A 25966-nucleotide genomic window follows, 5' to 3' on the forward strand; every position below is an offset into this window, starting at 1 on the left:
CAAAGCTCACTGGTATGATACGTATTTGGCTTTAACTTCCCTTTAGTTGACATTTACTATATAAGAGGCAGGGAGGTGGGTATCTTGTACACATAACCTCATTTAATCCTCTCAACTCCATGAGGGCAGGATAACCGAGATGCAGAAAGCCAGAGTCAGAAAGGCTGAGCCCTGAGCCATGGTCCCACTGCTAGCACATGGCAGAGCTAGGATTTCAACTAGGGTCTGTCGGGCTTCTGATCCCTCAACCGCCCATATGAGATTGGCAGGAAGACGCCAGTCAGCTGTCAGCCCTGACCCTTCCCCAGCCACACCAAGCAATGCCCCTGATCTCTAAGACCACAGACAGAGGTAAAGGAAGGACACAGACTCCTAAAGGTCACTCTTTATTCCCCAGTCGGCAACCCCCTCGCCCCACCGATCTCACCGCATAGTTTATGGAGAATCTCAGTGTCTTGCCAATCATAGGCTGCCCTGACTGCACGGTGCCCCAGCAGCCCACCAAGGAGCTGAAGCAACTCCCAGGCACCAGGGAATATCACGGTTTCTCTGTCATCCCTCAGCCCCCCTCCCAGAGCACAGGGACGTACAGTAGCCTGCTGTGCCAATCCCAGGGAAAGGTAAGGAGGGTTCTGGAAACCAGGCATCTCTCAGCTGGAAAGAAGTTGGGCCTAGGCCTTTGGTCTCATTGAACCTGAGGCCAGTCAGACCCCCAGGGAGGCTCTGGAGCAGGCCCAGGCCAGACCCCCCAGTAACACAGGAGTCTTCACCGTATTATGCCAACGTCCACCTTCTTCATAAACTTGGCCTGAAAACACGCTGAGTGCAGAGGGATACACATGACAGAAATCCTGGGTTCAACTCTGCTGATAGCCACCATGCTGGAATAGGACTTCTTTCACTTTGTCCACAATGGTGCCCACCTCGGCCATGGCCCCCAGACCTAGGGAGTAAGGATCTGCTATGGCCTGCAGACTGAGGCAGGGGCCCAGCCCCCAGCCACCCTGCTCAAGGCTCCCCTGAGTGCTCCACCCAAAGCCCAATGATAGAAGGCCAGGACCATGTCTGCAGGAGCCAGACCCATCTAATCCCTTCTGAGGCACCCCCCAGGTCAGGCCCCAGGAAGTCACAGTAGCCGGCTAGAACCGCACACGGGCTGTGTGCCAGGGACACCAGGCACCTGACATCTCATTTAATTCTCCCAAGTCTGAGAGGAATTATGACTTCCATTTCCCAAACAAGAAAACTGAGCCCAGAGAACAGTTCTTCCCGAGGTCACAACAGACTGCGATGCCGACCCAGATGTGACCCCAGAGCTGAGCCCTTCTGCGACCCAGGGCCACAGGGAGGGCCTACGAGCCTGGCCAGGTGCGCACCTTGGTCTCCGCACACCAACTTCTTGGCCACACAAGGTATCTCAACATAGCCGAAGGCCTTGAGCTGGCCCAGCTGCTGAGCAGTGATGGGATGCTCCCACATGACGGTGTTCATCGCCGGGCAGAAGAGCAGGGGTTTGCGGCAGTCCCAGGCTCGGATGACACAGGTCTGTGGAGAAGGGCCAGGGTGTGGCAGGCGGGTGCCTGCTGCTCTGCCTGCCACCCCTCCCCAGCACTCCCAATCCCACCCACCGTCCTCTGGGTAACAGCCAGCCGTGGGCTGGGGATGACTGGGTGAGACTCGTCCGTGTCCCCCAATCTCGTGTCTCCTCAGCCTCTCCACCTCCCCATGGATGCTGGCACAGGGCCTGACACAGAGAAGGTCCTCCACCAATCCTCGCAGCAGCCCAGCCACCTCCACGCAGACCCCCACTCCTGTGCAGAACGCTCTCTCTGAGCCAAAGCACAAGGCTTCTCCACTGTGGGACACACCTCCCAGACAGAAGCCAGACCGGGGAGCAGTTACCCCCAAAGCAAAGGCCCAGACTACTCACTGGCTGGTGCCCATCCACCCCAACACCAGATCTACTTTGAGGCCAACTAAAGCTGGGCAGTGAGAACACCTTCACATGACAAAAATCCTCTCCTACGCAATACCCCACGCACTTCACCATGACCCTGTAAGGAAGCTGCTCCGGGTCCTGGACGGGAAAGCTGCACTCCCCAAGGTCCCATGGAGACGATCCAAGGCATGGAGCTCTGCACGCCACCCCGTGGGATCTGCCACCATCCCACACAGCCTCATTACCTTCGGAGTTCCAGGCCATCCCACCAAGTCACACACCAGAGGAGCGGTGAGAGGGACCCGCCCGCTCAGTGGGTTGCCAAATCACATAGACCTGGGTTCGAATCCTGACTGTGCTATCTACTCTCACTTCAAGCCACGAGAACTTGGAGGAGTAATTTAAGGTCGGGAGTCTTAGCCTCCTCTCTGCAAAAGCCCCCCTCACTATGTGGTTGTGAGGACAGAGGCTGGAAATGCTTAAAACTCTTCATGCAGGGCCTGGCATCAAAGACAGGCTCCCGAGACAGTAGCTCCTATTACTCCTATAGGCAAAGGCTCCCTGGGCCAGGGGCTGCCTGGGGCAGAAATAAGCCCCGGGGCCCCCCAGGAAGGTGCTCCCCTGTGCTCTGACTGCTCTGGTACCCCTCCCCAGCTGTGGGCCCCTTGGGGAGACAAGAGTCAGCACACCCCTTCCCTGAAGTGCAGCCCATGTGGGAAGGGGCGGGGGAGTTCAGAAAACAATGCTATGAGCAGGACCGAGCCAATGCCTGCCCCTTTCGGTGCCCTGGCCCTCTCCTAGGGACAGGAAGGAAGTGGGATGGCCCGGAGCCTCAGGACCTGGCTGCTTGTGCAGTCCCAGATACCAGCGTCTGTTTCCCACCAAGTCCTCTCAATGTGGCAACCAGGCTGAGTGGACAGTTTCAGTCCCACTTCCTCTTGGCCCTGTGCCACCTGCCGCTTCTATAAAACGAACTTACCTAGAGGAGCCCCTTTGCGTGTGGAGTGTGGGCTGGCTTGGGGCTTCTAAGCGTCTTCAAAGCAAAGCACACCAACAACCAGAGGAGGACAAACCCAATACCTCCATGTCTCTCTAGCTCTTCCCACCTCACCTTGCAGCTCAGCCCTTCCCGGACAAACCACAGCTCGTCTGAACCTCCGGCAGCAGGAGGGATGAGGGGAGGCATCAGTTCCCACGGTCACATATGTTTGGTCAGTGCTCTGCTCAGTCAGTACCTCGAGCTCTGCTCCTGGGAAGCTGCCTGGGCAGAGAGAAGGCCTAGATCCCCGATTGAGACAAGCGTCCAGCTAGATTGGAGACCCAGGGAAGTCACTCCTCTTTCTGGTTCTGCTTGATTTTTTTTTTTTTTTTTTTTTTTTTAGTAATCTCCACACCAAATGTGGGGCTCAAACTCATGACTCTGAGATCAGGAGCTGCACGCTCTACCAGCTGAGCCAGCCAGGAAGCCTTCTGCTTGGCTATTTAGCACAAAGAAGGGACCAGGGCCCAAGCAGGCCAGAAGGCTGGCTGGAGAGACACCTCACCCAGGCCAAGGGCCCAGAGGCCTGGCACACAGGTTCACACCTAGCACGCTGCTCTACTGGTACCCCAGGTTCTAGACACTAGAAAGGGGATCTGATGGAAGGGGGCAGCACGGCGATGTTTTCAGGGATAAAAGGACAAAACATCTTTGATTGAGGACAGAGCCATAGAGCAAGGATGACAGTTTAAACTTTATGAGAGGGGTGTCTGGGTGGCTCAGTTGGTTAAGTGTCTGCCTTCGGCTCAGGTCATGATCCTATGGTCCCGGGATCGAGCTCCACATTGGGCTCCCATTCAGGGAGGAGTCTGCTTCTCCCTCACTCTCTGCCCCTCCCCTCGCTCCTGTTCTCTTTCACTCACTGTCTCTCAAATACATAACATTTTTTAAAAATAAAATAAAATAAACCATGGGATTTGTAATTCCTTGAAATATGTGTGCCTTCAAGTGAAATCTTTTGAGGCAAATGGCCTGGAGACTGGTCCTAGGAACATATAACACTGCTCAGCCAACTCAGGAAGAGAGAACCCTGAAGATTTCATGGAGCAGGGGGCAGCTTTGAAGGAAAAAGGGAAGCAAAGCTTTGCAGGCGAAGAAAGGAGCCCTCCGAGAGCCAGTCCAGCCTGGAGCACACCTCCTAGAGGTCAGTGTACTTCATCGCATCAGCGGCTGCTGACTGGCCAGTGGGGCCTGCAGACCTGCTGAGATGGTGCAGGGCACACATCACTCAGGCCTGCAAAGATGAAAGCGGCCAGGAGCCTCCCTGCTCCAACTGCCTGGTCAGCCATGCACCAGCCCCACTGGGAAGCCCCTACCCCTGCTCCTGGCTGCAGAATGTGTGTCACTCTTCTTCTGGTCACCCTGGGCTCTTATTCAAATGACGCTTCAATCACGAGCGGATTCTTCGAGAAGTGCCTTACACACTCATCAATAAGCATTTAAGGAGACTAACCTCTTATCGGACCCCCCAACATTTTGACCCAGCTTCACTATTCGCTTCTTTATTCTACTGAACTCTGAAAATCTCCTTGTTCTTTGCCAAAGTGACCGATGACCTCCTACATACAGTAAATACTTACTGAACACTTACTATATGCCCAGCCGTGCCCACTGTCAAAGCACCACTTGGGGTCACCAGAGCACACTCCCTTCTCACCTGCGTGCGTAACCAAAAGCCTTTTCCTTCCAAACTGGGAGCCCCATGTCCTGTGTGTCCCCCCTCATGGGGTCCAGTTCATGTTAGGGAACCTCTCAGTGCATGAGGGAAGTGGGGTAATAATGGAGAGGAGGGAGGAGAGAGATCACACACCTAGTTCTTCCCAGGAGGATCATATAAACAGGGCTTTTAGGACAACGGCTTCCTGGATGTCCCTCAGGCCGATGACAATCCCCACTCTGTGCAGCTGGACTTCTGTTCCTCTCCACCACCAGCATCAGCTGGCTCCTCTCATCCAGCCTTTCTTCTCCCTTCCCCTCTAAGCTTTCCCTAACACACAGGAAAACCACATTTCTGCCTTGTGGCCAATGCTACAGGAGAGATAAGTGTGCACAAGAGATCCATGAGGAAGTAAACATCTTATCAGATTCCCCATGTGGATATCCAGATCCTGGGGAGAAGAGAGGGCCAAGTGGGACGGGCGCAGGGCTGGGCAGGGAGACCAATGGAAGAGCACATCGAGGGCAGCCCGTAAATGAGGGACAAAGGGAGAAGAGCTGATCACCAAGGGGCAGGTGAGAGGTAGACGCCCTCAGTGAGCACACACAAGCTGAGGCCATCCAACTGCCCACTGGCCGGAACACAGCTGACACCAGGTGGAGGGGAGAGAGTCCAGGGGGACAGTGTTCTGGGCAAATCAGCCCACCATAAGAAGAACTGCAAGGCAAGAACCCCATACAAAGGCCATCTACAGCTCAGCAAACCAGCAGTGAGGCCCAGGGAGGGAGGAAGGCAGAGTCACTCACAAGCAAGTTGTCACATATGCCACTGGCCACCTTCCCCAGGGTGTTGGCATCAAGAGGAGCCACCAGCATGAGGTCGGCCCACCTCCGCAGGTCAATGTGGAGAACAGGGTCGGATCGGCACTTCCACATCTGGCAGAGGGAAGGAAATGGGGTCATTAAGCTGGCTACTCTCTCGGCGCAGAGGGAGAAAGATTGGGGGTGGGGGGCAACAAGTCCAGGTAGAAACTTGAATGGGAAACCAAGGGCAACCACCTGGGCAAGCCCTGCCCAAGTCTACTGCTGTTCCCTCTCACAGCTATGCTGGGGAGCACTGGCTGTGGAGCCAACAGCCTGAGAGAAACCAGGCCCGAGGAAACAAACGCCCCTTGTCTCTCCAAGCTATTCCCTTTATGGTTTGGTTTTCAAGAGAACTGACATCTGGCAGGGAACTCCTGGCCTGTCTGCTTGAGGCGGATGCTTGGGTTGTCCAAGCCAGGGGAAGGGCTCTGGGGCGGCGAGAATGGAGGGGGTGGGGTGGAGAAGACAGGCCAGCCAGAAATGTTCTAGGCTGAGAATGTTTAAAAATGCCTGGCAGGACACCCCTGTGAGGCCCACACTCGATGTCTGGTGAGCCGGCGGTGCCTGGCCCTCTGCGGGAGAGCAGAGGCAGAATCCTGTGGCCGTGGGAAGCAAGGCACTCTCGACAGCCCTGACACTGGGAGCCACGTGGACAAGGGTGGTGGGAACAGAGCTCCTCTGTGGTTTCATCAGCCCAGATAAGTACAAGGACACTCAACCTGAGGCCCAGGGCCAGGGCTGAACTCGGCCTGGGGTGGGAGGAGACGTCGGGCCTCCCGCAGGCCAGAAGCTAGACAGATGTTTTCCTCATCGCCTCTGCCCAGAGGGCCCCGACCACTGACGTGAGCCTGGCCCGTCTGCTCTGGCCTCCAGGACCACAGGCTGTGGGGTGGACCCTCCTGCCCTGTTGGTAGAAACACGAGGGAACTCGGCCCTGGGGCCTCCATGCACTGACCTCCCATTCATCAGCGTCGCTGTAGAGAGGGACAGGAATGTCCTGGGGGCTGTAGAAATGTTTGGCTCTCTCAGTTGTGACCACTGCTACTTCCAGCTGTCACCGAGAGAAAAATGGAGACGGGGAGGGAGAGGGAAAGGAAACTGTTACCAGAGCCACCGGCCTGGAGGCCACATGGGGCCAGGCCAGGCAAGTGCTGTGGAAAAGACTTCTCCCTCCTCGGCAGTGAGCCCCATGTTTGCATAGCTACTTCCGATGTCACCCAAAGGTCAGCCCCCACCAGATGTGGCCGTTTCACTTCCCTATCTGAGGGGCTGCTGAGGAATGAGTCACCAACTGCCCAGTGCATATAAAGCTGCAGGCTCCTGCCACTCAGCACTCAGAGAGGCAGAGGCAGACAGGAAGGAATGCAGGGCAAAGAAGGGCCACCCCCAAAAGGCTAACAGGTCCTGAGCTCTAATCCACACAGCAACCCTGCCCTCTGCAGGCCAAGGCACTGGGCAGCTGGGGCCTGGCACACGGTCTCTGCCTCCATACCCCAGCGAGAACACAAGGCAGAGTCCCTTCTCGGACTTCTAGGAACAAGGCCTCGTGGGCTCTAGCTGCAGACAGACTCGAGGAAAACCAAACCCGTCCACCCTACACTCGTGGGGCAAGAATGACGTTTACTCTCACACTCTCCTCAGTCACAAGTAATTCATAATGCAAACAGGGGAATGGTTAAGGCGCCTGGCAGACCAGACGGCTGTGAGAAATAGCGCACCATAGTCCGGACAGCACTAACCAGTTGCCATCGTTTGTAAAGTGCCATGTTAATCCAACATGCTGGCAGAGTAAAGAGCTCTGAAGAAGTGGCTGGGAGGGGAAGGGCGTAGAAAATCACATCTCTAGGGGACATTTATCCAGGAGATGGAAGAGTCAAGGATGACAAGGACAGACTCATCAGATGGCTGGAACAGGAATCCCGTGTGGCACGTAGGCCAGATCCAGCCTGCAGACATGCTGCGTGGCCCGCATGAGGTTATAAACATTTTTGAGCCAATATATACAGATAGGGAGATTTCACAAAGAAAATCCAATTTCCTGGTTTCTCTTGAAAAACGAAAACTCCGGTACTCTGGAGCCCGTATTCCTCCTTGATAATGGCAGTGTTGCGTCATGGCTACCTCTTGGGATGGGGCATGCCCATGACAACACCCAGTAGCCCCATCCCTCCCTATCGTCTCACTGAGGCCCCCTCCTCATCTGTGTCCTGCCCGTCCTGCAACAATGACAGCATTCCACACAGCATGTAAGAGCGAAGCTGGGGCTCAGAAGCAGACGTCTCGGAGCAGCAAAATGTGGTACTTCAGAAGGTCCCAGCTCCACTGGAGAGCTCTCAGACAGGTCCCCTCTCTCTCACTTTCCCTTAGAATCTACCAACCCCTCAGTGACCTTTTTAAAGGTCATTTAAACCAAACCCTCACTGAGCACTGGAGGCCCCTCCAGGACAGCTCTGAACAAGATGGCGGATGAACAGGGCTGCCTTCTCTCCACAGAACCCAGGCCTGGAGATGACACAGGACCAGCACAGGCAGGGAAAAGAGGGAGGCAGGGTAGTCCTGAGACTCTCAAGATACAAAACAGTGACAAGGTAAGACAGGGGAATGGTAAGTTAGAGGTAACCAGAAGAATAGGTAACTCTCAAACCAGCAGAAAACTCAAGCTACATAATAAAGGATCGGAAAGGGAAAAAAGGAGCAGAGAGAACACATGACAAGTATATGAGATGGCATTAAGACAGCAGAAGCTAAGTCCTAACATAATAGTTATTACGGTAATATATATGAGTTAAATTCCCTGATCAAAATTCAGACTCTCATACTGGATTTTTTAAAACCCTCAATCATATCAAAAGGTGTCTAAAAAGACACATTTAAAACAAAAGGATATACTGGGGCACCTGGCTGGTCAGTCAGTAGAGCATGTGACTCTTGATCTTGGGGGTTATGAGTTCAAGCCCCACGCTGGATGTAGAGATTACTTAAAAATAAAACGTTAAGAAAAAACAGTGGGGTGGGGCACCTGGGTGGCTCAGTGGGTTAAAGCCTCTGCCTTCGGCTCAGGTCATGATCCCAGGGTCCTAGGATCAAGTCCCGAATCAAGTTCTCTGCTCAGCGGGGAGCCTGCTTCCCCTCTCTCTCTGCCTGCCTCTCTGCCTACTTGTGATCTCTGTCTGTCAAATAAATAAAATCTTAAAAAAAAAATAAAAAGTTTTAAAGAAAAAACAGGGGGGTGCCTGGTGGCTCAGTCATTAAGTGCCTGCCTTCAGCTCAGGTCATGATCGCAGGGTCCTGGGATCCAGCCCTGCCTCGGGCTCCCTGCTCAGAGGGAAGCCTGCTTTTCCCTTTCCCATTCCCCTGCTTGTGTTCCCTCTCTCACTGTGTCTGTCAAATAAATACATAAAATCTTTTTAAAAAGAAAGAGAAGAAATGGAATGGAATCTCCCAGAAATAAAGAGGTCGAGACAGGAGCCCTCTCTTCTGCCTTTCTAGTGCCATTTGGTCAGGATCAGGGAACCAGAGCGTCATGTCCCTGGTACCAGCTGAGTGTCTGTCTGTGGAGCCTGAGCCCACACCACCTCTTCCGGAGGCCACACCCTCTGCTGACATATACGGGGTCTGCAATCAGCAAGCTCGAAAGAGTTCCTCACCACATTGCTAGGCCGCAAACCCCAGCCTGTAACTGCACAGCTACTTTTCTGGTCCCAACTGCAGTCTGTCACACTTCCCTGGTAAATTCTGCCTTCTGGACGTGGCCCACAGAGAGTTCCTAAGATCTCAGTCCCGCTCTTAGCCAACACCACCATCAGGAGCCCTCTGCCCCCACTCTGAGAAATGGACCAAATCATGAACAAAACAAAGTCAAGAGCAGAGCTCTTCCCTAAGGTCCATGGGGGTGGGGGTGAGAGGTGGGAAGGAATCAAGAACAAACCCTTCCAAAGTGGGATCTTTCAGGGCTTAACATGCTGACATCACCATCAGATGGTCCAGATCCTAAGACTCTATAAGGGCCTCACCTCAACCCTGAACTACTTTTTTTTTTTTTTTTTTAAAGATTTTTATCTATTTGACAGAGAAAGAGACAGCGAGAGAGGGAACACAGGCAGGAGGGAGAAGGAGAAGCAGAGGGAGAAGCAGGCTTCCCACTGAGCAGGGAGCCCAACTCGGGCCTCAATCCTAAGACTTTGGGATCATGACCTAAGCTGAAGACAGATGCTTAACCAATTGAGTCACCCAGGCGCTCCCAAGAAGTACTTTGATGTCCAAAAAAAACCCAAGAACAAAAACAAACCCTGAAATTGTTAGGCCTTGTTCCCAATGAGCCTGATCAAACCCCAGTGACTACCAGTTTCTAAGAGCTTTTCTAAGTGTTCACAGACCCTGTATATGGTAATTTGCCCTTTTGATAAATGGACATTTGTCATCTCTAGCTCCCAGGCCCTCTGCTATTTCCCAATCATCTTGCAGGCCACCAACCAGACAGAAATCTGCCCAGGAGATGAGCCACCCAACTTGGGTTCAAGTCCCTTCTATCACCATTTGTCCTGCTTTTTCAAGCTCAAATGGCGGAAACAAAATGGGACATAACCCTTGTTCCTTTCCCAAATGTATGTAACAGCCCTTGGTCATCCTGAGTTTCAGGGCAAGCTTCAGCTCACTCTGGGTGGCCTCTGGGCCATGCTCTTACCTCCATTTTTAGCTACATGTCCTCCTTTCCATTTAACTGTTTCCCAATCTCCTTCAACAGAGAGCTTCCCAGGTAGACACATCGGTCTCTGGACACTGCTTTCTCTTCCTCATGGGGACTGCTATCTTTCGTCTCTAAGAGCTTCCCAACTACCCTGAACAATATCTCAGTTCAGGGGCACCTGGGTGGTTCAGTAGGTTAAACATCTGCCTTCGGCTCAGGTCATGGGATCGAGCCCCACAGCAGGCTTCCTGCTCAGCAGGAAGCCTGCTTCTCCCTCTCCCACTCCTCCTGCTTGTATTCCCTCTCTTGCTGTCAAATACATTTAAAAAAAAAGAATATCCCAGTTCAGGGGCACTGGGTGGCTCAGTTGGTTAAGAAACCACCTTTGGCTCAGGTCATGATCCTGCAGTCCCAAGATCGAGCCCCGAATGGGGCTCCCTGCTCAGTGGGAAGTCTGCTTCTCCCTCTGACCCTCCCCCCTTTCAAGCTCTGTCTCTCTCTGTCTCTCTCTCTCTCAGATAAATAAATATTAATCTTTAAAAAAAAAAAGTATATCCCAGTTCAGGGGTGCCTGGGTGACTCCGTCAGTTAAGCGTCTGCTTCAGCTCAGGTCATGATCCCAGGGTCCTGGAATCGAGTTGCACATCAGGCTCCCTGCTCAGCGGGGAACCTGCTTCTCCCTCTCCCTGCCACTCTGCCTGCTTATGAATGCTCTATCATAAAAATAAAATCTTAAAAAAAAAAAAAAAGAATATTCCAGTTCATCCTCTATTCTGAAATCTTGAAAGCTACTTCCTGAAGATCTAGTTCCCCTGCTTTCCCGAATTCCAAACTGCCTGTCAGTTCTCTAAAGGACTATGCCTAGGGCTAGTCAAAAATATTCCCAGTTTGGTAATGGCCCTCCTCCCTCTCACCTCTGCCTGCATCCCCCTCATGGCCTGAGCCTCCCCCAGCCCCTAGGGAGTTCAAACCACAGATCCAGGTGAGCCTCCCACCTGGGGCCCCTGCTTGAACTCTTCCCTCTGAGCTTTTCCCCTTAGACTCCTTAAGTCCATTCTTCTCTGGCTACCCTCCCAGGTTACACAGTCAATGTCAGGGAGCTTCCTGGGGCCAATGTCTTTACCTCAAGAGTAATGTGAAGAGTATGTGATGAGCCAATCCTTCCTGATGCCCGTCCCCTGACCCCACTGAAGCAGCTACCTCTTCTTGGCAGTGACTGGACCCTCGTGCTGTCCAGCAGGCCCAAGCCCGTTTTTCTGGTTTTAGAGGGATGTCACTTGATCTAATTCATCAGCCCTATGGGCTTTGTTCTTTCATTTTCATTCACTCTGCCAAATGTCCTGGGAGCCAAGGACTAGGCCCTGGGTTTGCACACACTTTAAAAAAAAAAAAAAGGAGTGCTTGCTTTGGTAGCACATATACTTAAAAAGAAAAAAAAAAAAAAAAGACTACTTATTCATTTATCCTGACCTTTCCCTAGCAAATGCCAAAGGGCCCTGTCAGGGCAGAAAACTCTAAGGGCAGGAACCCGCCTTGGCTTTCTTATACCCCTCATGGGTCCTGACAGAAACAGGGCTGGGATTAAAATAAGCTCCCACACACTGGAGAGTTCCTGAAAGGCAGCTCTGTGCTTGGTCCCCTGGTGAGACCCCTGCCAAGTTTTTAATATCTAATATTTAAAACCTGAACTTCTTTGTGTGACATGACCAAGGCTTGGCCAGACCTTATCATATAAGCTGTCTGCATCTGGCCTGGCATTTATAGTGGTTCCTTCCAGAAACCAGTTGGCAAGTCTCATTTCCTTTTCTCTGCTGAAGGTATCACTTCCAAATCTGAAAACAGATTTGGGAGTGATACCTCCGCATCTACTGTCAAGCCTAGTCTGGCCCAGGCTGCTTCTGGGGCAGACAACCAAAGGGACTTGGGGAGAAGCACTTTCATAGCCATCAGATGAGACAAAGCCCATGGCCTGAACTTCCCCCTCCAACCCTATCTCTGGCCTCTAACTACTATCACCAGGACCCAGTAGCACCGCTGCCCAAATTTGACAACCAAAAACGTTCCTGAACATAGTCCAATGTCCCCTGGGACACAAAGCTGCCCGAGGTGAGAACCAGTTCTCTACTGGACTATCCACCAGAACTCTGCAGTGACAGAAACGTGTCACATCTGTGCCGCTCAGTGCAGCAGCCACTTGCCACATGTGGCTACTGAACACCTGAGGTGTGACTAATGTGACTGAGGGACTGAAATTTTGGTTTAATTTAATTTTAATAATTTAAATTTAAATGTGGCTATGACTACTGTGTTATCTGATAGCACAGTTCTAGCATATATAAGGAAAGGAGAGACACAGCTGGAACTTCCATCTGAGTGGCCCAAAAAGAGCAGGTGTTTCCAGTAGGGCAGGAGATGACAACATCACAAGGGGCTGCGGAGGATTCCAAAGAGGAAGCACCCGCCGTGCTTTGCACTGCCACAGGGCAAGGAACCTGGAGCTCTGGTGACTCAGGCCTCTGGGCTAGCATACACAGCAGAGGCCTCTGACACTAAGCTGACCAGTGTTGACAGTGGCCGTGCCCAGAGCCTGGGAGCCAGCCCAGATGCTGGCACGAACCTGAGCTTGGGGGTGGTGGGTATACTCTAGGAAAAAGGACTCTTGGTGCCCAGAGGAGTGAGCACATAGGGTGGGGAGCTGTGGAGGAGGAGGCCTCATTAACGAATTCCTGAGGGGTTCTGGTTGACTGAGTGGGTGTCCCAACTCATAATGTTCCAGCTCATAATGTTTAAATTTTATTTCTTTGTTTGAGAGAGAGAGACAGCACATGGGGGGCACAGGGGGGAGTGGCAGAGGGAAGCAGAGAAGCAGACATCCTGCTGAGCAGGGAGGCCCCCACAGGACTCGATCCCGGGACCCTGAGACCATGACCTCAGCCGAAGGCAGATGCTTAACTGACTAAGCCATCCAGGTGCCCGATGTCTTGACTTGTCAAACATTTACTGAGCCTACATATACATGGGGATCACAGCTGGTAGGATACAAGCGCTCCCCTCAGCAAGGACTCAGTCTGACAAGTAGGTGCGGTATATATGACCTTGACCGTGAAGCAAGGTGGACCAGGTAAGAGACCACAGTGTCCTGGGAATTCTCATCCTCACAACCATGGTGAGCTTGAACACAAAATGCCTATGCTCCAGATCCCAGCTCCTCAAGTTTACTTGCTGACAGGAGTCAAGAAACCTGGCCCCAAGCACCAGTTCTGCCAGCTCACTGGCTAGCGGAGTGAGGGTGGCAGGTCTTGGGCAAATCCCTCTTCCTCTTTGGCCCTGGTTTCCTCATCTGAGCCATGAGACATTTAAACCACGAGGCCTTCAAGGGGCCCATCCAGCTCACTATGCCGTCCCAGCCCTCTTGCCCTTTCCCACCAGGCTCTGTGGGGAAAACCATTCTCCATCAGCCTCCCAGTGGGCCTCCTGGGGGAGCTAGTGTTCTGGTCTCTACAGTTTGAGCTGGCAATTGGACTGAGCTGCCAATCCCTCTATGCCCTTCCCCAGATAGAGAAAATTCTCAAGAATGGAACTCGAAAGGCAGAATACAGAGCTCACTCCCTGGAGGTGCTGGCCAGGGACTGAAGGGGCTGGCCAAACCAGCAGAAACCTAAGTAAATGCCTCAGAGCAGCACTGCTGAACAGACTAGTTTCCACAACAGGACCACAGGGCAGGCAGGTAGCCCCTGCCCAGAAAGAGAGGAAAACCTCAAACCAGGCCTTGTTTCTCCTGCTTCCTTTTCTCAGTGAGCATTAAAAAAAAAAAGAAAAAAAAAAAGCATAAAGTTACAAAGAATGTTCCATGATTTTCCCACCAACAAGAGTCCCACTGACTTTAAAAATAAATACACACAGAGATTAAAAAATGAAGATTGAACAGAATGATACAAAATCCAAGTCTCCCTTCTCACCCTCCTTTCCCACGCAAAGGTGACTACCTCCAGAGGAAAATGTGCGGGCAGCAACTCAGATATGTGAACATATAAAAGGAACCATTCAATATGCCAGCGGTCAGCATACTTTTTCTCTAAAGGACCAGATACTATTTTCAGTTTTGACACAACTACTCGACTCTGTAGTAGCGAGACCGCAGTCCTAGGCAATACAAAGATAACCATGGGGCGGTGTTCCAGCAAAAACGTATGGACACTGAAATTTGAATGTCACATAATTTTATGTGTCTCCAAATACTGTTTTTAATTGTTCAACCACTTAAAAATGTAAAAAGCATTCTTGGTTCACAGACCATACAAAAGCAGGTAAAGAGACCAGAGTTGGCCTGTGGGCCCCGGTTTGCCAACTCCTGTCCCAGGCCCATTTCATCTCTATCTTGAGGACTGTACTGCACCAACACCAAGATCCAGCCCTTCTGAATCACCGCCTTAATCCTTTACAAGGCTGGACCCAAACTGCACCGGAGTGCTCTTTATCCTTGGACATTTTATTTCCAGTTTTGGTTTTGTTTTGAAACACTAAGCAATGCTACCATGAACATCCCCACACACACGGTGAATCTCTGTGCCCTACAGGAATCAAACCTATGGGTGAATCAAGAGCTACGAACACTTTCTCTCTCTCCAGACATTGCCAAATGGTCCTCCAGAGAAGCCGAATTTACTTCATATTGCATATGAGTGGAACCTTCTTTCCCTCACCCTTGACTGCGGTGAATGTCCTGACAGGCATTCTAGAAATTAACCTTTGGGGTGCATCAGTGGCTCTGTTGGTTAAGTGTCTGTCTTCAGCTCAGGTCATGATCTCAAGGTCCTGGGATCGAGCTCCCCACCACCACCTGCTCATCATGGAATCTGCTTCTCCTTCTCCCTCTGTTCCTCCCCCTGCTCCTGCACTCTCTCCCTATCTCCAACAAATAAACAAAATCTTTTAAAAAAAGAAAGAAGAAAGAAGCTTAACCTTGTCCTGCCAGCTCCCCAGATGGGAGACTCTCTCCATCTTTTAGAAATCCCTGGCTGGCGTACCCCTGCCGACCCCTGCCAGGGAAAAAAGCTAGCGAGGTGTCTTCTCCCCCAAAGTGAGAGGGTGCCCAGACGGAACTGCCCCCCAGTGCCATGACAACTGTGGAACTGCAAACGCCCTGATGCTCCTGCATCCCAGGACCTTCTCTCAGGATGCCTTCAGGACCTATTCCTTTTGGCCTCGCATCTAGAATCTTCGACCACTAGTGCCAGAATAGGCCGTGGAGAAGGGTTATTTTAGTACCCTCCCCACCTCCACCCCCACTTCCCTGCAGGGCAAAGAAGACCAAGGCCATAAAGACGACCTGAGTCGCCCAGAATCCCGGCATGAGAAATCCTCTATGCTCAGATGCCTCTCTTGAGGTACAGCGGGTCCCCAATAGCAAACTCCCCCCACTACAGAAAGCGTCCCAGGATTCTTGGCTGTGGCCACTCTGCCCACCTGCTGGCATGTGAATCACGAGGACACATCTACCCCTCTCCTGCAGCCCTCCACAGTCTTCCTGGCCTGGCTCTAGCCAGCGGCTGTCCTGGGATGCCTGGACACACCAGTGAGTCAGGAATAGAGGCCTACCTTGGGACATTGCGAGTCTGGTTCCAGACCACTACAATGAAACACATATCACAATAAAAGCAGCCAAGTAAGTTCTTTGGTTTCCCAGCACGTATAAAAGTCATACTGTACCAGGGGCACCTGGGTGGCTCAGTGGGTTAAGGCCTCTGCCTTTAGCTCAGGTCATGATACCAGGGTTCTGGGATCGAGCCCCGCATCGGGCTCTCTGCTCTGCGGACAGCCTGCTTCCTCTTCTCTCTCTCTCTGCCTGCCTCTCTGCCTACTTGTGATCTCTGTCTGTCAAATAAATAAATAAAATCTTAAAAAAAAAAAAAAAAGTCATACTGTACCATACTGCACCATACTGTAGTCTCTCACATGCGCAAGAGCATTCTGTCTGAAGAAAGCAGCACACGTACCTGGAGGGGTGCCGACAACACAGACCCCATACCGGACTCTCCACCGTGTTCATGCCCGAGCAATGCCCTCCCTCCAGACAGCATGTTTCAGGCCCTGTGGTGGGTAACGTCTGCCTCACCAGAATGCAGGAAGGTTTTTTCTGACCTTCCCTGAAGGGGTGCACAGACGGCACCACACTAGAGAAGGACTCGTTGACCTCCCCATGCCCTTCACTCCATAAAGGCTATAGACTGAGGTCCCAATTTGGCAGAGAAGAGCCGCACGGCACCTGCACCGTCAACCAGCCATCCAGCCAGCCTGCCTGCCCTCCCACTCCTCAGCAAGCTCCCCTGAATAAATCCCTGTAACGGTATGGAGCTGGAGCGGCTCACTTTTCAGTCTCAAAGTGCCTTCTCAGGCTGGAGGACTCTTCACTCTCCCTCCCCCACTTCTGACCATATCTTAATAATTAAAAGTGGTTTATTGTGGGGCACCTCGGTGGTGCAGTCGGTTGAACATCCCACTCTGGGTGGCGATCTTGGATCTCAGGGTCGTGAGATCCAGCTCCCCAGGTCCTGAGATTCTCTCTCCCTCTGCCCCTCCCCACCTCCCTAAAATAAACAAAAATTAATAAAAATAAAAATAGTTTATTGCTAAAATTTAAAAAAGGGATAACCGTCATCTGAACCTTCAGCAAGTCGTAATCACTGATCACAGATGGCCATTAACAAATCACCAAATAATTTGAAATATTAGGAGAATGACCAAAAAATGACACAAATGAGCAAATGCTACTGGAAAAATGGCACCAAGAGACTTGCTTGACACGGGGTTGGCACAAATCTTCGCTCTGTAAGAAACCTCAGTATCTGCAGAGCACGGTAAGATGAGGTACACCTGCAGTTATGGGCCAGATCTGTGGCATCACCCAGCTCCCCGGGGCCCAGCCTTCAGCTGCACGTCTGCGGGTCCAAATCTAGAAATGCCTCAGGAGCTCAGAAAAAGTCCTGAGCATGTGATTCCATGATGGAGGCAAACAGCTGAGAAGGACCATTCCAAGGGACAAAGACTGCTCCTGCGGGTGACCCAGAAAAAGAGGGCAATGGGGAGATCAGTACCATCAAGGAGTGTGGGGAGGCCACGGCATGGGGCCAAGCAAGGATCCCCCTCTGGTTGCCAGCACCTCACAAGGACTCTACCAAGCAAACCCAGGCTCCTTGGAGAATCATTCTACCTGCAGGATGAGCCGGCCAAGAAGTGAGAGGGCAGCGGGCCCCTCCACAGGAGCAGATGGACTGTGGCTCCCACAGCTCTCCCAACATGGGCTGTCTCGCCAACCCCAACAACCCCTTCCCCTCCCCATGTGGCTGGCCCAAAGGACATGATAAGGGGAAAGGAGAGAGTGAAGGACAGGAAACAAACACTGGCAAGTGTTTCTGTGCGCCAGGAGCCGTGCCTAGCTACTGGCACAGGAAGACAAACTTTGTGTCCCCTCCCCAAGCCCGGACAAGAGCCTGAGGGGATGGGTGGCAGTAATCACCTTTATTTTAAATTAGAAAAGCAGGCTCCAAGTTCTCCCTCCTAGGTCAGTGCCCTTCTGGCTGCCTGACTTTCAGACTGACTCCAGCCAGAGAGGGAGAGCCAAGTTCCTGTTCCAGACAAGGCCTGTCCCCCTCAGAAGGCCAGGGCCTGAGGTGGGCTGGAGAGCCTCCTCACACCCCTGTAAATGCGGCTGCACAGGAGGCAGGAAATGGGGGAGTTGCCATTTCCCCCAGCTCTGAGGCTGCCCATCTGTTTCCTGGGATAGGACACCCTGCCCCCACCCGCCCCCAGTCCGGAAATTCACTTGCTCTGGGGCTATGGGAAAAGGGAACTGCATGGCTCCCTCCCTCCCAAGGGGGCAGAGGCTGTCACTGCTGCAAGAAGCCCTTCCAGGCCTCCGGGCCTCCCGCTGCTCTCAAGGGTCTAGGGAGCCAGCTCCTACCAACAGTTCTGGGCCTGCGGGGGAGAGGGACCAGGCTACCCCAGCAGCACGAGACTCACCTCCTTCCCCCCTTCTGGCCTAGTGGCATCCCTGGCTGCCTACTTCATTGCTTGTTGCAGTATGAGGGGTAGGCTGAAGGGCTGACTTTCTCACTAGAAGTTTGGGGAAAGTAAGAGGGGGGGGAAAAAAGATTGCTCCCTCCTGCCCTTAGCCCTGCCTTGGTCATCTGCAAGGGAGTACTGCCCCCTGCTGGACATACTGGGTACAAGCACCTGTGCAACCACATAAGGTGGTGCACAGATAACAAGGAAAAGCGCAGCCTGGGCCCCAGCAATGCACTCCATGAAAGTAATGTGCAACAGCACGAGCAATGTCAAAGCCAACCTAAGATTCCCCATACCCTGTTCAAGATTTTCTCCCAGACCAAACTCTGCTCAGGCTCCTCTGCACCATTTTTTTGACTAGGCTCATCCTGGGGCCTGATCCTTAAGAGCAAGATTCCTGTTAAGCAGGTTTGGACAGAATCCCCCCCTCTCGCTATCTGATCAGCCTGGGTATCTCACGGGGCTCCTCAACAACCCCCACGTGATGATGGGTCACCTTGGCCTGCCTGCACCAAGAATCCTGTCAGGACAGTTAGCCAGAACCCTCCTTACTCCTGATACTTCCTCTTAGTAACTTTCCATCCACTGCCCTCAACCTGCTCCTTGCCTATAAACCCCGACTTTTCCCTGTTGTATTTGGAATCAAGCCCAGTTCTCTGCTGAGGTCTCTTTCCCTTATTGTGATAGTTTTTCTGAATAAACCCTGTTTTTACCACCTTACGGCCCATCTCAGGTTTTTCTTTAATACACCAAATGAGGGTGACTGGGTGGCTCGGTGGGTTAAGCCTCTGCCGTTGACTCAGGTCATGATCTCAGCATCCTGGGAGTCCTGGGATTGAGCCCTAATTCAACCTCTCTGCTCAACAGGGAATCTGCTTTTCCTTCTCACTCTCCCTCTGAGCTCTCTCTCTCACAAACACATAAATTCTTTAAAAAAAAAAAAAATCAAATGAGTTGGGTGTTTTAAAAGTATTTTATTTATTTAAGTAAATTCTATGTGCAGTGTGGGGCTCAAACTCACAACCTGGAGCTCAAGAGTCGCATGCTCTACCGAGACAGCCAGGTGCCCCTCATCAAATGAGTTTTAAAAGGAAGGGAACAATGCCACATGGGCTGAAGCAAGCCAGGAAGGTTTTCCTGTAAAGTGTTTGTGCAGAATTTAGAGAGGCAGAGGAATAGGACAAGAGCATAGCCTGGCAGGGGCCAGGCCAAAGCAAGGGCCATTAGAGTGGAGTGTAGGCAGTGGGAGTTCAACAGACTTTGGAGACCAGACAAGGAAATGAGGTCAGTACCTGCTGGCTTTCACATTGTTTAAAGCCTTGAACTTTTCCCGAAGAAAAATCTGCCCCAGGACCTCAATATATAAAAATATATATAGGGGCGCCTGGGTGGCTCAGTGGGTTGGGCCTCTGCCTTCAGCTCAGGTCAGGATCCCAGTGTCCTGGGATCAAACCCCCAATCGGGCTCTCTGCTCGGCGGGGAGCCTGCTTCCCCCTCTCTCTGTCTGCCTCTCTGCCTACTCATGATCTCTGTCAAATAAATAAATAAAATCTTTAAAATAAATAAATAAATATATATATACACACACATATATATATACACACACATATATATATATAAATATATAAAACTGATCAAAATGGAGGTTTCCCTCACCCCCAATATACTGTGGTGCCCCCTAGCATCTCTGAACACCTGAAGGAGCAATCTGAAACCAGAGCTGCAGGCAACAGGGTACCCCTGACATTCCAGTGCATCTAGGCAGACAGGACAGCCATCGTATCTAACAAGGAGGGAGAACAGAGCCACAGTGTTCAAGATGAAGTGGGGGTGGGGCACCCAAGGCAGCAAGGGGACACTACAAATGTGTTCCATGTCTCCAGCCGGCCTTTTCCCACACCAGTATCTCAGGGAACCAGGGTCAGCATATGGGAACCCAAACCCTCCATTCAGCAAAGTGTTCCTTTCCCAGTCTCCCCTCACACTGTCCACACCCTCTCATCTAGCTCCCAGTTATACTGGACTGTCTCCTGCCTCCCCTACTACACACTAATGCACATGGAGGGCTTCCAAAAACACCATCATTAACAAAAAAAAAACCCCGTGCACTGCATAAAAATGGCCAGCCCCAGGAGCAGAAGCTCTCTACCATCAGACTGCCATACTGGCTAATAAGCATACTCACGCCAGGAATGTCCAAAAGCCTAGACACCAGAAGAGGCAATTTCAGGGCTGCAACGCTCCCAGTGACACCCACGAGAACATGGAACTGTTTCTTCACCAAGGGTGCAGCAGCTGGACACGAGGCACTGGATTCCATGTGGGATATAATGGCTTCAAATCCCAGGAGCCTGCCAGGACGGGCCTCCACAAGGCTCTGTCAGGACTTAAAATCTAAAAGCAGAGTAAGGGGCACCCACTTCACTCGTATGTTCAACCAAACTGTCCTGAGGACCCTGGGCCAGATGCTGGGGTTACTGAGGGGTGAGCAGCCCCAGTGGCTGGGATTACATGATTTGATGAGGTCAGGTACTGTGTAATTCGGCCCAGTGCTGTGAGGAAGGTCTTTACTGGGGGCTGTGGCTGCCCAGGATTAACCGTCTGAGGAAGTCAGAGACCCGAACAAGGACAGCTTGGGTCCTGAAGGACCAGTACGTTTCCCAGAGAAAGAAGGAAATAACCATGCAAGAAGGAAAAATCTCACAAAGGTGAAGAGGCCTAAGGAGAGTGGCAAGTTTGGGGAACAAGGAAAACAAGGCTTAGGAGTAAGGCTAAAGTTTGATGGGAGGTAGGGGGTGGCAGAAGGTAAGGTTGCAATCAGGTCAAGGGCAGTGTGAAGGGTGGTGAGGGCCAAGGTAAGTTTTCATTTTAGAAAGGTAGTGCTGGTGCCAAGTGTGGAGGGGGCCCTAAGGTGGAGATGGGAGGACGCAGGACTGACTGAAGGGAGTAGCACAATGGCATGGGTTCAGGGACGCCTGAGAGGTGGGAAACCCAAAGCAACAGGAAGACTCGGATGATCCGGAGAGTGGAGACATTTGCCTCTTTGTCCCCATCCCTGGAGATCAAACTGGACACCACTCTACAAATCTAAGCCCAGGATGAAACAAGCATAAAGGGGATGTTGGCCACTCCTGTGAGACCAGCTGCTTGGTTTTTTTCCCTCTGGCCCTCAGATGTTGCTAGGAGTGAGTGCCCCAGATAATACAGCTGATGGACACACCAACACCTACACTCTGCAAGCTGGGCCAGCAAAACGTGCCCACTCCATCAGCAACAATCACTGAGGGCCAATTACATCTAGCACTGGGCAAAGGAATTGTTCAAGACACACCACTGCCTTTGGGGAATCTGCAGATGAGTTGAGAAGACAGGAGTCACACCCGAAATCACTTGAGATAGGCTTTTCTCTGGGATGCACCTGCCTGGTAATAATTAGTGATTCCATTTCTTCCATGTTTCCTTGCCTCTCCCTCTCCACTTCCCCACCACCACCACTGCCACCAGCAAGCTCCCTGAATGTGTGACCAGGTCTAATCACCAACAGCCAGGCACCTGGTAGGTCCCGAACCACTGCTGGAGGAATAATGAACTGTACCTTCTGAAGCAGGGTGGGCGTGGGGCACAGGACACTGGCACAGAAGCCCAGCTGGTACATCAGGAGCCCTGGACCCCGTCCATCGTTGTGCTCCTGAGCTGGTGTGTGACCTTGGCCCACGGTACTTCCCTCCCTGGACCTGTCTCTTCATCTGAAAAATACAGAGGTAAGACCAGGTGATCTCTGAAGCTCCTTCCAATAGAAACTTCTAAGTCAATGTATGAAAGACAGAGGTAAGGGCTCTCTGTACAAGAGTCCTGCGAAATGACTCAAAATGGGCAGAATCAACAGTAGGAGGGGAAACCAAGGCAAACGTCAAGGAGGAAGTTATCTCAATCACCCAGTGACTACCTCCGAGGCTGCACACCCACAGGGGCTTCCTCTTCACACCAGAGGCTCCTTGGTTCCTGAGGGCCTCTTTGCCCAGTATCTGCCCTCAAGCCTCAGGCACACACCTACATGAGCCCTTGCCCACAAAGATCTCCCAGAGGCGCAGACCCAGGGATTAATCAGCAGGAGTTAAGCACAGACGAGTTCCCTAGAGCAAGACTCCCCCGAAGTTCCATTTGCTAGCTCTGTTTTAGTCTCTGCTCTAAATCAGGGCCTCAGCCAGGGCCTTGCTTGCCCAAACCAAAAACAAGTCTACTCCAGGGCTTGGGTAGCCTGTTTCAGCACATGGCAAGGTCTAGAGGGCCTATCAGCCAGCCCCTTCCCAGATCAGCATGCTGATGAGCACCCTCAGGAAGCGATGGAGGCATTCTTGACTCTCTGGGGAAGCTTACCTGCTAAAGCTCAAACCCCGAACCCGTCCCACCCCAGCTCACTGGTGCCAGGACAGGGAGACTTCTGCCAAACCAGAGGCTGAACTTCATCTCTGCAGCCCATAAACCTCCTCTACATCAAGCTGATATCATTCTTAACAAACAGGTTACTGAAAGCCATCAGTTAAATCAAGGGAACAAGGGAACAGGGCGCCTAGGTGGCTCAGTTGATTCAGCAGCCAATTCTTGATTTCAGCTCAGGGCATGATTTCAGGGTCCTGGGATTGAGCCCTGAGTAGGGACTCCACACTCAGCAGGGAGTCTGCTTGAGGATTCTCTCTCTTCCTCTCCCTCTGCTCCTCCCTGTTCATACTCTAATACATAAATCTTAAAAAAAAAATTATGGCATTAAGCCATGTTGGAGGTTTCAATTACTACCCCACACACTGGGTGGTATAGCCCAAGATTTACAACTTAGCCTGCTGAGTACTTTCTAAGGACCAATAAGGAAGAAAGCCTACCTACCTTCAGAGAAAAGTGTGTGTGGGTTGAGTGTTGGGAGTAGGGGAAGAAGTATTTGAATACCAGAAAGTGGATAATTTAACCAACATTTGAAAGCAAGGTCAAATTGGTTCAACCTAACAGTCTTGTGAAGTGTGATAGCTAGCAGTCTTTATGTTCATTCTCAAAAAAGATCAAATCCCAAACTAGTAAGTCTGTTACTCTAGCCAGTTCCTGTTAGAACCACCTACTTGCACAGCCAAGGTAGCCAAAGACAGTGCCTGATTTTTCTGGGCTTTGCTAGACTCCTAGGAACTCCTGAGTACAAAGAGTTATCACAGAGAGGTTATAAGGCCTGAAGGCTATGATTACTGAGCCTCAAGCTCCCAGGACATCGGTCATGCTGGTAAGCCACAACCAGAAAAATGGAAGGTTCTCTATCCCTTAGAAAGACAGGACCAGACAGTGATACCTAGGTGGCTCAGAAGGTTAAGTGTGGGACTCTTGGTTTCAGCTCAGGTCACGATCCCAGGGTCATGAGATTGAGCGCCACGTCGAGCCCTGCATCAGGCTACATGCAGAGCATGAAGTCTCCTTAAGATTCTCTCTCTGCCCCTCCTCCTGCTGCTCATGCACACTCTCTTGCTCTCCTTCTCAAAAAAAAAAAAAAAAAAAAGGCAGAGCCAGAGCTTGCTTATGACAAGCTTGTGATGTGTAAGTCTCCTCTGCTGAGTTTAATTAGGGCAGGCAGAGTTAAGTAAAGGTTTCAGGAATACCTGCCAGTCACAATAGGGGAATATGTGGAGCCTCACAGAACTAGAGCTAAAAAACAGCCAGACAGTACAAACACTGCCCAACACAGGAACAGCGAGGGTCTGAGGCCTAGAACAAAGCAGAACCAAACATGGAAGGCTGGGGGAACAGGGATCCAGGATCCATTAAGAGATTATAATCTTCAACTTAATGTCAAAACCCCTCACTCCTGGCTTTTGTTCTGGCCCTATCTCCCAACAGTCCACGCACTCTACTCTGCCCCCCTAATAATGAGCAACTTCTAGTTCCCCAAAATGTCACCCTGCTCCCCAATCCAAAGATATTAAAAGGCCATAGGGCACTTTAAATCCCTGTCCCCAAGGTAAGGCAATGAACTCAGGAGAGCTCAAGCCCTTGGAATTCTGTTAAAACCGCTCTTCTCTATCACTAGAGGCAGGCATGTTTGACTCTGCAGCTTCTGTAATCCCATTTAGGCACTCCTCAAGTCCACATGTTGAGGATATATACATATACTATAGGGTATATATTTTTATTATATATAGTATATATTGTATATTTCTGTATCACATTAATATATGTTGTATATAACATATTATATAGTAATATATTGTTATATTGCTATATATCATATATTAACTAAGTATTATAGTCTCACACACACAGCCTACTAGCAAGCTAGTTACAGCCACTGCCAGAGATGTGGGGGGAAAACCCTGCTTCCAAGACATTCACCAGTTCCCCAACTATAGCAATCTCTCCTGCCTGTCATCTGGTACAGGCCTTTAAAGGACAGTAGGAAGTTTTTCTTTGGCAAAATTTAGCCTCATTCTAATTTTAAAAACCATGAGCACTTTTAGGCGGATCTAGGGGATATAATTCTAACATACCAAGGCTTTCCTTTTTCTATCTTACCAATTTTAAAAATAAGGGAAACTGATGGGGCCACCTTTTAAACTAGTTTAAACGGCACTGAACAGTCGCAGTGCAGCACAAATCAGGGGTGGGAACACAGGTACAAATCCCCTACTCCAAACTCGAGCCAGGAGGAGGTCCCAAATGTGCCGGCAAGTAGGTAAGTACAGTCCCAAAGCCTCGATACTCCCCACACAGACACAGCCGCCAACCCCAGTGGCGAGCTGAGCTTCATGGTTAGAGATAGAAACTGAGGTCATACACTCCCGCGGACCCACAGCCTTCACACACATACATGCGCGCGCGCGGGCCAAAGGAAGGTCACGCACAAACAGTCGCGGACCGACAGTCAGCGAAGTTCCCAGCGTCTCCCTACCGCCGGGCGGAAAGGACACAGCCTCCGAGTACCCTTAGATTCCTCACCCACGCCTGACCCGTCTAGGGCGGCCCCAAACATCGCGATACCTCCGCTGCCCTTCCCACTGTTTCCGCCTACCACGTAGTTTCGCGAGGGCGCCCGACTGCCTACGTGTCGCGCAGCCTTCTGGGAGCTGTAGTCTATTTCTCGGCCTCTGGTCGTTGTAGTCCAGTGGAGAGAATACTACCGCGAACATCCGGTTGCTGTTCTTAGCAGTGCTGGTGCCCTCTTCTGGGTCTGGCCTAATTGCCTGACCTCCTCACCCCACACCCTCATCCCACACAGACACACTGCTCATCATTGGGGCACTTTATACTGAACATTTGCAGAACCTCTCCTGTTTTAAGTGCACAGAATATGGAGCTAAATCAATGTCCCTGCTGTTCAGACAAGCAGGGGGACAGGAAATTATAGAATAAGATCCTCCAGAAACAATCAGAAGGTCCAAATAACTAGAGGCAGGGAAGCCCTCTCAGAGGAGGCAATCAAGGTGAATCTTGAAGTATGGCCATAAGCTTAGCTGAAGTATCTCCAAATGGAGGGCACAACGTTGGCAAAGGAAAAGCAGCAGAAAGCATACTGCGTGCACCTCACCACCTTCTTCATTATCCAGCTTCAAGACCCCCACAAGCTCTGTGTGCTGAGGCTGCTCAATCCGCTGCCATTCTCCATCAGTGAGAGCTGAGGAGGGGGCCCTCTGTGTTCTACCCTTGCCCTTGTCTGCATCTGGACCAAACCACTTCTCCCCTGTTAATC

The 25966-nt window shown here is 51.5% G+C and overlaps 1 protein-coding gene across 6 annotated transcripts; it reads right to left on the reverse strand.

Annotated features, from left to right (window-relative positions):
• Positions 1-370: 370 nt before the first annotated feature.
• PPCDC (phosphopantothenoylcysteine decarboxylase) lies at positions 371-25246 on the reverse strand. 6 transcript variants are annotated; one of them, XM_046009669.1, is made up of 7 exons: positions 25216-25246; positions 21845-21995; positions 20435-20643; positions 6454-6549; positions 5442-5570; positions 1377-1545; positions 371-943 (listed from the first exon to the last, which is right to left on the reverse strand). In XM_046009669.1, exons 3-7 carry the CDS (start codon positions 20567-20569, stop codon positions 858-860), a joined length of 615 nt encoding a protein of 204 aa, XP_045865625.1. In that variant the 5' UTR covers positions 20570-20643; positions 21845-21995; positions 25216-25246; the 3' UTR covers positions 371-857. The 6 variants fall into 6 exon arrangements, with proteins under 6 accessions (XP_045865625.1, XP_045865623.1, XP_045865622.1 ...); XM_046009667.1 differs by having other exon boundaries at positions 25088-25226; XM_046009666.1 differs by lacking the exon at positions 25216-25246 and adding an exon at positions 25122-25207.
• Between the last annotated feature and the right edge of the window lie 720 nt (positions 25247-25966).

The sequence above is a fragment of the Meles meles genome, chromosome 6 (assembly GCF_922984935.1).
Source record: "Meles meles chromosome 6, mMelMel3.1 paternal haplotype, whole genome shotgun sequence".
Taxonomy (NCBI): Eukaryota; Metazoa; Chordata; class Mammalia; order Carnivora; family Mustelidae; genus Meles; species Meles meles.